Source organism: Oncorhynchus gorbuscha, linkage group LG12, assembly GCF_021184085.1.
Source record: "Oncorhynchus gorbuscha isolate QuinsamMale2020 ecotype Even-year linkage group LG12, OgorEven_v1.0, whole genome shotgun sequence".
Taxonomy (NCBI): domain Eukaryota; kingdom Metazoa; phylum Chordata; class Actinopteri; order Salmoniformes; family Salmonidae; genus Oncorhynchus; species Oncorhynchus gorbuscha.
In genome coordinates, this window is record NC_060184.1 from 31,935,204 (window position 1) to 31,945,254 (window position 10,051).

The window sequence follows — 10,051 nt, forward strand, 5'->3', positions numbered from 1 at the left end:
CACTACTCACACAATAAGAATAACTTAATATGCATTTTTAAGCAAATACAGTCCTGCACAGAGTAATGGAAACCACATTTTTGGAGGATTTACAAATTACACAGTGGTCATTTTCTGATATACTATCTGGTCAGACCCGTTTGGTTGGACAGTGACCTAGAATGCAGCCTAGTTTCATCACATTTTTCTTATGTTTCGATATATGTATATGTTTATTGAGGTGTTGAAATAATAACATCATTGTTTTATTTTGTTCACTGTTTAATTTCTTGATACTTTTGTAAAGGTCTGATGATGGCTCCATTCCGTCGACTATATTTAGGCTATGTAGCCTGGCCCTGAGTTAAAATAGTTTATTTACCTATTACTTGGCTGATAGATATTTCTACCTTTAATGTTCAATCTCTTCCTTCGTTTCCATCCAAGCTAGTTGTGTTTAATTTTAGATTCAGTAAGCCTCAAATGTTTCCCAAACAGAGCGGGTATTGTGTCAGATGTCTGTGAACCCGTGGTGCAATCTGTTTATTCAGTGTGGCTTTTGTTCATGTTTTCCCCAGTTCAAGCGACGGCCTGTCGATCAAGATCCATGTGTCCGCCCACTTCACCCTTCCCTCTGCTGCATCTGGCTGCCTGGCAGCAGTGCCTCGAATACAGTCTGTATCCAGGGAAGCTGAGAGAACTGCGCCTTTAATTCGTTTATTCACGAAGAGCACATGAACCCTCGGCTAAAAAAGCCGATTCTGTAAAGGTAAGACAAATGAATAGAAATATGAATTAAGTAATGTGTGTTGAGTGTAACCAGTTAATGGTATTTTTTTAACATGTATGTTTATAAATAAAATACGGTTCGACTGTGTTACAAATGCGCGGTCGATTTCGAACGCAAGTGCTCAATGCGGAAGTTCACGAGCGGTAATTTCTCGCTCAACGTTCCACAGATATGTGTTACATTTTAACCTCTTGTCGCCAGTAGCCTGGTAATCAGCACTTTGATGTGCTTCATCCAGACGTGGTCTAACGGGATACATCTTAACTGGTGTTTAACGAACGAAGTTAACAAAAGTAGCTGGTACATTCAAAATGGCTTCCTCTCTGTCGCTTCCCATTCCCTCTTAAGTTCCTATGTTTGCTTCTGAAAAGTAAGTTAAGGGGACAACACACAAACCATTATTAAGTATACTGTCGTATTGGACCAGGTTTTGTTGTTTCATAATATTGCTCAGTTAAGGCGCCCGCATACTAGCTTAAGTGTGCTTATAGCACAACTCAGCTATGTGTCACGAAAGTCTGTACCTCGTATACTCTCTTAAAACACCTTTGCTTGAAAAATATTACATTGTTTGCCTCTTGAGACGCCGTAGCAACAACATAACCAGCCACTTCCTCAAGCTAGTACAGATTCATTGAAGACAAAATCAAGAAATCTGTAATTCATTTTGACCTTTTTTCTAAGGGTCTTAAGGCTTCTGCATACTTCGGTTTGGCTGGCGCCTAGTAAACCAGAAACGAGTGTGCTTGCATACTCCCTTAAGACTTTTGCTAGAAAAATGAGAAAAGCAGCAATAGTACTGTTTATCCATCTTGGAACGCTGTATGTAGCCAGTATTCGCTTCCTCAAAATAGTCCGAATTCATCTAAGATAACCTTAAATATGTATGACCGATTTGTTGAGTTATGCCAAGGAGATCTTAGTTGCTCAATTTGACATCTAACCAGTTGCAGTGCATGGGTAAAATCACTGGAGAAGCCCCCAAAAAAGCCATATAACAACTTACACTGTTTGTTTAATTGCAGTGTTTGCTGTTAATTCATATGCCTTGTGAATGTGATATATATATATATATATTAGGCCTAAAGGCAGTGACCATAAGACAGTGGCAGAATAAATTCAACCACACCTTTGTTTAATAACAAAACCGGATAACCTATGTCCGGTGAAGTCGACCACACATATTTCATGTAACAGTCGGTTACATTACCTACAGTATGGTTAAGCGAGTTAATGTTTCCAACATTTTTGGACCACTAAACTACAGATTTAGAACCTCGGTGTTACCACAAGTCGCAAAGAAAACAGGAACTGCTTCCACTATTCCAGCTGCATTTCAACATCAACATCATCAAATCACTTCTGCTTAGTCTAATACAGTGACAACTAAAAGATACCAAAACTATTTAGTCCAATCAACATCAGCTAAATATGATGTGGCTGTCCATAGTTCTGATTTCTGTTTGCGCACGCGTCTGTGCACGTGCGTTGTGCAAGTAGAAAAACATGTTGACTCACCCTACTTGTAGAGAAATGCCAATGTCATCCTCTCATGTTGATGAAACGGTATATCACTGTCATACAGTACATTTTTTTGTCTAGCCTTCTACATCTAGCTACTGTACATATTGAACTTCCATCCTCTCAGGCCAGGTGCACAATGATGTATGAATTAAAGGTTGGGTCACAATCGCCATTATAATCATTGGCGAGTACGGAGTATTAAGTAAAACCACAAGTCCAAATCCCTATAAAGGTTAAATAATAATAAAAAAACATTTTAAAAAATCTCAATCCATGGCTAATTTAAGGAAGGGTCAATTTTATCTAGCTAGCCCCCGGAGGACAACATAATGAGATGCAACAAATCAAGTTGTTTCTGTTAATAATTAATGACTTATTCTCAAAGGGATTTGATAGGAAAGAAGCCAAATCCAAGCTGGCTTCCCTTGACACTTAATATTTTTCGCCAGGACCATTCACAGTTGAGCTTGCATAGTTTAGCTCAACACTGATTGGCTAATCTGTTTCGCTCACTCGGATGCTTTCTCCTGTGCGAATTGAAGGAAAATTATGAAACTCAGAGAGACGAAAGTTGAAGAATTTGATGTTATATTTCTGAGGGAGGGTTACATTTTTCGAGGAAGCCTGGCTTCCCTTGGCGTCAATGAATACATGCCACTGTATCTAACTAAGATGTTTAATGCAGTATTTCTCATCTATCGAAGAAAGACAAACACTTCATTGAAGAATCCCTACTGTTGACCAATGACCGACGAAAGGGTGACCGACGAAGCTGAACTTCTGCTACCGAAGTTCAGCTTGCCTGGAGAATTGTTTTTTTGTGCACGAACAGCCAAAAAGCCCTTGCCAAAGAACAAAACTAACAAAATGTCAAAATCCAGTGCATTCGGAAAGTACGTTATAGCCTTATTCTAAAATGTTATTCTAAAATGTTACGGCCTTATTCTAAAATTGATTAAATACCATTTTAAAAATCCTCAATCTACACACAATACCCTATGACAAAGTTTGAAAATGTATTAAAAATAAAAAAACATACCTTATTTATATAAGTATTCACACCCTTTGCTATGAGACTCGAAATTGAGCTCAGATGAATCCTGCTTCCATTGATCTACTAACTTGGAGTCCACCTGTGGTAAACTCAATTGATTGGACATTATTTGGAAAGGCACACACCTGTCTATATAAGGTCCCAAGGTTGACCAGTGCATGTCAGAGCAAAAATCAAGCCATGGGGTCGAAGGAATGGTCCGTAGAGATCCGAAACAGGATTGAGTCGAGGCACAGATCTGGTGAAGGGTACCAAAACATGTCTGCAGCATTGAAGGTCCCCAGGAACACAGTGGCCTTCATCATTCTTAAATGGAAGAAGTTTTGAACCGCCAAGACTCTTCCTAGACCTGGCCCCTGGTCAAACTGAGCAATCGGGGGAGAAGGGCCTTGGTCAGGGAGTACCTAAGGACTCTGATGGTCTGATGAAACCAAGATTGAACTCTTTGGGCCTGAATGCCAAGCGTCACATATGGAGGAAACCTGGCACCAACCCTACGGTGAAGCATGGTGGTTGCAGCACCATGCTGGGGGAATGTTTTTCAGCGGCAGGGACTGGGAGGCTAGTCAGGCTTAAGCGAATGATGAATTAAGCAAAGTAAAGCGAGATCCTTGATGAAAACCTGCTCCAGACCTCGGACTGGGGTGAAAGTTCAACTTCCAAGTAGAACAATGACCCTAAGCACACATCCAAGACAATGCAGGAGTGGCTTCGGGACAAGTCTCTGAATGTCCTTGAGTGACCAAGCCAGTGCCTGGACTTGAACCCAGAGAGACCTGAAAATAGCTGTGCTGCGACGCTCTCCATCCAACCTGACAGAGCTTGAGAGGATCTGCAGAGAAGAATGGGGAAAAACTCACCAAATACAGGTGTGCCAAGCTTGTGTGATAACCAAGAAGAGGCTTTAGGCTGTAATTGCTGCCGAATGTGCTTCAACAAAGTACTGAGTAAATGTGATATTTCTGGGGATTTAAAATATATACATTTAATAACATTTCTAAAAAAAAAGTGTTTTTTTTATGTCATAGGTTATTGTGGGTAGATTGATGGAAAAAATATTCAAGCCATTTTAGAATGAGGCCAGGTCTTAATACTTTCCTAATGCACTCTGATGGGAAGCATGCGGGCAATTAAAAATTTTACTAAGATTTTTGTGCTGTATTACTCAAGTGAAAAAAATGCATAAACTAAAACTAGTAGTCTCTCGTTGAATGACAAACAATTCAAAAATCCCGTCCTTAGTTCCCACTCCTGCTAGGAGTAGTACTGTTGACCAATAACCGACGAAGGGGCGTAGAATTCGGCTACTAAAGTTCGAACTGCAGCAATAATTTATGTGCATGAACACCAAAACGAAGAAAACTGTCATATATATATATATATGTATATATGTATATATATGTATGCGAACTGTTTAGACAGGGAAGCATGCAACATTTACCCCGCTTCTAGTCTCACGTCGATTCATTTGTAAAAATGTTTACTGCTATTTTACTATGTTCGCGTTCCCCTGTTCAAACATTGCGTCCATCAACCACGGGTTGTGTGCCTCATTATCGACTGACAGATTGCTATAACATATGTGGTTAGCTGATAAGTCCAATACCGATCCAGGCGTTGTACGATCTGGCAGGCGTCAGCAACGCCTGGGCAGAGGAATGCGCTGATTGTAGCCAGAGAGAGTGGTAGGCCTATTCCGATGAATCAGCATTGTGACTGTAAGTAAGGTGGGGGGAAGGGAGAGGTAACTTTAGCTGGGTGGAACTTCCACATTAGAGAGGCATGGTTGTTTGTGCTATCTGGGGTCCTTGGGACATCTCTACCCTAAACCATAACCTAACCCACGATACCCCGTTTACATTTCAATGGGATGATGCCAGAGTTGGACGTCACAAGGATCCCGGATAGCAAGTACCATGTTGATAGAAATCTCGGTATTTGTATGCGTCAGACACTGTATGTTATTCAACTCTCTGCCAATGTAATGGGCCTGGAGGATGGCATGCTGGGATTTATTTATTTTGACTTTTCAAGACAACTGAAGATACTAGGTTTAATTTGTTTTAGTGTAGGCCGTCATTTGTAAATAAGAATTTGTTCTTTACTGACTTTCCTAGTTAAATAAAACAAAATGTTGAATTTACATCCACTTGTGTAGAGGTCAAATTATCATATGGGGCCAGAAGACTAGTTGCTTATTGTAGACATGTTGTAAAATTTGTTTTTCTATAACTACTACAGTAGAAGGTTGATTTCAAACTAATGGTTATAATTTATTTATTTTTTTATCTCGATACTGGCAATTTTTCAAGCCTATCAATCCTTTATGGCCCTCTTGGAGTTTAATGTCACTGTCAGAGAACTCTGCTGTCCTATTTTACAATAAACATTTTCACTTTAAAAAAACTATGTTACAAACAAATTCCAATCCACTTCAGGCAATTTGAAAATCATTCATGGTAATCATGTTTTTGTTGTGATTTGCCATACACGAGGTAGCTGGGAGTTTACTTGCCATGGAAAATGCTCATCATTTGCAGACTTCACCATTTCAGAAGTGTGGCAACAATGGGGTCATATTTGTGTCAGGTAGGCTGATCTCCCATGCCTTCATCTCAACCGTGACTGACCCCTCTCCCTCAATGTGTTATCCTTATAGTTATCCTTATAGCAAACAATATTTTCTTCTGTGATCTTTGTGACTATCAAACAAATCAGCTCCATCTGCATACAAATTCCACCCTTCAATATGAATTTTTTTTTTTGCATTACAGTGTGTGATTCTTCGTTTTTGCCTGCAACTAACATTTTGTTGTTTTGGTCTACAAAACGATGCATACTGCTCCTTGTCCTTCCATCGTCCTGAAGCTCGAGCAACCTTCAGGTTCTCACCCAATGCAATGTGACACAAACTATTTGCATTGTTGAGGTAAAAGCGGGCATTGTTATTTGTAGCTGCTCTTTTACAGTTCCACAGCACCTGGTCCCAGTAGCCGAGTTCTAGTGTATCACCCTCTTCCCCCCTTCTGCACATACACAAGTCACCCAGTGACTTTGTATGTAATGTGCATTGACGTGCTGGTGACTATCATGTGTTCTCCCTGCTCTAGCTGGATGTTTGTCACATTTAGGCTCCCGCCGCCCTGGTTGGCAGGCCGCTGTTGCTGGAGGCAAGTGTCCAACACTCGTCTCAGCACTGGATGTATGTACAAAGTGCTGTTTAGCCATTAGCCATTTTCAATGTGTGTGTCTGCCATTTTATCTTTACTCAGCTGAATTTTTCTGGTTAATATTACAAAATGCTTGCATCGGGAGTGGGATCTCTTTTTCTGTTTAAGGCACTATGTTAGAGTTGATAAAGGTCCAATTTCCACTTCTTCTTGTTTCGCTTTTCTTGCAAATGGCTCCAGCAAGTCTGTGTTCATATTTGTTTCAGGGATATGTACTAATGATAATGATTTACAAATACTGACATTGGTTGGAATATGCTCTTGATACTTTAACTAGGATTTTTTTGTTTGTTGAAATAATCCTGGTTTGAAGTTGATGTCACTCTGTTTTGTCTGTAAACAGAAATGTATTTTTGAATCCCTTTGTCTTAACAGGCATTTACTAAAATGTCATATTGGAAGATGTGCTCAATGGATGTTGGATAATCAACAAAGATCCTATCACTTCAGACGAATGCCTTACTGGCATTGTTCCTCTTTCTTTCTCTCTACTGTAGCACACAAACAAGCTTTGAGTTTGCTTCCTGTTTCAAGACTGGAGAGCTAGAGTGTTCTCCAATCCCGAGAATAATGGTAGCAAACTCTACCATCTTATCAGTGTGGCGATCTAAGTTGGATGTTCCACTCAGCAGGCACCTTGCAGGTCTGTCTGAAAAGACCTGAAGGAGAGTTAAGAACAGAAGCAGTTTTTCAGTAACATGCGGAAGCAATGAGAAAAAGAGGAAGCCGTCCCATATATATGCCTGTGCGTCGCCGTAGGAAAGGTAGAGAAAAGTAAATGAACACACAAGTACATTATTCACAATATCTTAGATTTTCAGGTGCACTCAAGTTGAATATTTCAATTCTAGCATTAGCAAATTGTCATAACCTTTTGAAATACTAATCCTGATATTCTAGTGTGTTTTATTAAGAAATCTTATTACTGTAAGTAAAGAGGACGTGCACTTTTGGCATCTTTACCAAACAATATAAAACACTGAAATAACTAAGCATAACTTGCAAAACAACTGAATGGAAAAGGTTACTTATTAAAAAGCTTTATATGTTCTAACCAAAGTGCTACTTGGCTCCCTCTACAGGGCTAACATGTACTCCAAAGGCACCAAACGCAAGTTCTCTGATGGTGTGGACAACAAGGCGGTGGCGGCATCCTATAGCCTGCAGCGCCAGTCCCTGCTGGACATGTCCCTGCTCAAGCTGCAGCTGTGCCACATGCTGGCGGAGCCCAACCTGTGTCGCTCGGTGCTCATCGCCAACACGGTGCGCCAGATCCAGGAGGAGATGGCCCACGACGGCAGCTGGCAGGTGGTCACAGAGGCCTTAGGTGGCTCTGGCCATGGCCCATCTGACCGCTTGGTGGACACCGAGGTTCTGTGCCAGTCGCCGGAGCAGCAGGACGGTGGGCCTAGGCTATACTCAGTGATGGGCTACGATGGCTGCCGTGAGGAGGAAGTGGTGACGGACAAGGCAATGTGTTCTGTGGTGGTTGGCGACAGGGCCCCGGCCCTCCTGTTGGGGACCATTGACCACTGCTGGGACAGGGGGGAACTGAGAGTGGAGGATGGGGTCAGCAAAGACTCAGGTACGGGGGACGAGGAGGCAACGAGGTCTGGGGAGGGGGCTAAAATGGCAACGGGGCAGGTGTTTGGGACTTTCGAGATCAAGAACGGTGCCCCCGGGTCAGACCCGGCACTAGAGGAGCTGTTCTCTGACGTTGATGCCTCGTATTATGACTTGGACACCATGCTGACAGGCATGCAGAGTGCCCCCAAGATGGGGCCTTATGACTTTCTGGACAGCTTGGCCTCCTCACACGGCTCTGTGTCCAACTCCAGCTGTAGAGCCGATCTCAATGAACTTGACCACATAATGGAGATCATTGTGGGCTCATAGCTTACAGACTTAAAACTCGAATACTGTTTCATTGATCTTGTGCCACTGCCTTTTTGTCTTGTATGTGCGGACATACAGTATTTACACACTTTCCTCTGTATGGAAACTGAGTGAAATCCATCTCCGTGCAATGAAATGTTCATCTGAAAAGGTTCACGCTTTCTCAAGTTCACCATCGTTTTTCTTATGTATACGTTCTTTATGTTTGTATTTGAGTGTGTTCTCTCTTCTGTTTTTTTTTATTGTCGTTTCTGGTTTAATTTATTGTACTTATTACACTACAACAATTCAGAGCAGCACAACATATTTACATGAACTATACATATTTTCTTTAAAAATATATATAAGAAAAATATTGTTAAAACGTTTCTGTAAAAATATACACATATTTTTTTACTAAAGAGACAGTCTGGGAATTGTTCTTTTTTTTCTATATCCAGAACAATTGCACAAAAGCTCTCATGTACCTGTTGTCTTCCAAAGGTTTAACTTTGAGCTACAAGAGTAAAGATGAGCTACAAGAGTAAAGATGCATTGTCGAAAACATGAATTGCGTTCAGTATGCTCACAATGTGATGCACCCTTGTCTTGGTCTATGGTTTGGTGCTACAGTATATGCACCATGTACAGTATTCCTTATAAACACATTGCCTTCTTGAGCCATACAGTTTGTTTTTGCACCACGTCTAGCTTAACCTCACAGCCTAGCATGTGGTGCCATTTGTTTGCTATTAGAAATAACCTATGTTCTTATATTTGGCTCATTACAAATGAAGAATTGTAATGGGTATATTTCTCATTTTATGTTATGACTTTTAGCCTATTTTATTTATTAAGTGTAAACATATGGTGGCGGTAATACTTAAGGTAGAAGAAGCTTTTCAGCTTTCTGACATGAATTGATATTTTGAAATCATAATGAGTTTCTGGACTTTCATGCATACTTTTAGTGAAGTAATTACTTTCTTATTCAAAACAAACTGAGAACATGTAAAGAATTGTGCTATTCAGCTGACCTATTCCAACCATTTTTTTGTTTGTTTTTTTATTGCGTTCAAAGCCTGCACGCAGGCTCAAGTTAATATTGTGAGAACAACTGATTGCTGATTAAACAGACATGAGGTGGGAGATCTCACATTTCTTTTTGATAAATAAGTACTGTACATTTTACATTTGTGACCATGAGCTAGAGTACATTTAGCTTTTTTAAATACAAGTAAACTGTAGCAGTTTTTACCATTTTTAATAAAGGTTACAACATTATCGTAATATGAATGAATTGTGTAGTTCTGTTTTCTGAGGACATATGAAGTATTAATTGATGTCGGATTGTCATTCCAAATTAGTGTCGTTGCCAATCTTTCAGGTAAATAAAACACTCACATCTCTGATTCAAAGTACAGTGGGGCAAAAAAGTATTTAGTCAGCCACCAATTGTGCAAGTTCTCCCACTTAACAAGATGAGAGGCCTGTAATTTTCATCATAGGTACACTTCAACTATGACAGACAAAATGAGAAGAAAAAAATCCAGAAAATCACATTGTAAGATTTTTTTTATGAATTGTAAATTATGGTGG

At 40.3% G+C, this 10,051-nt stretch overlaps 1 protein-coding gene across 11 annotated transcripts; it reads left to right on the forward strand.

Moving 5' to 3' along the window:
- The first annotated feature begins 576 nt into the window (after window positions 1-576).
- cdca4 (cell division cycle associated 4) lies at window positions 577-9,748 on the forward strand. Of its 11 annotated transcripts, none has more exons than XM_046291851.1 (4): window positions 577-748; window positions 5,843-5,936; window positions 7,075-7,351; window positions 7,660-9,748. In XM_046291851.1, exons 3-4 carry the CDS (start codon window positions 7,287-7,289, stop codon window positions 8,471-8,473), a joined length of 879 nt encoding a protein of 292 aa, XP_046147807.1. In that variant the 5' UTR covers window positions 577-748; window positions 5,843-5,936; window positions 7,075-7,286; the 3' UTR covers window positions 8,474-9,748. The 11 variants fall into 11 exon arrangements, with proteins under 11 accessions (XP_046147807.1, XP_046147803.1, XP_046147806.1 ...); XM_046291847.1 differs by having other exon boundaries at window positions 5,847-5,936; window positions 6,458-7,351; XM_046291850.1 differs by having other exon boundaries at window positions 5,847-5,936.
- The last annotated feature ends 303 nt before the right edge of the window (window positions 9,749-10,051 follow it).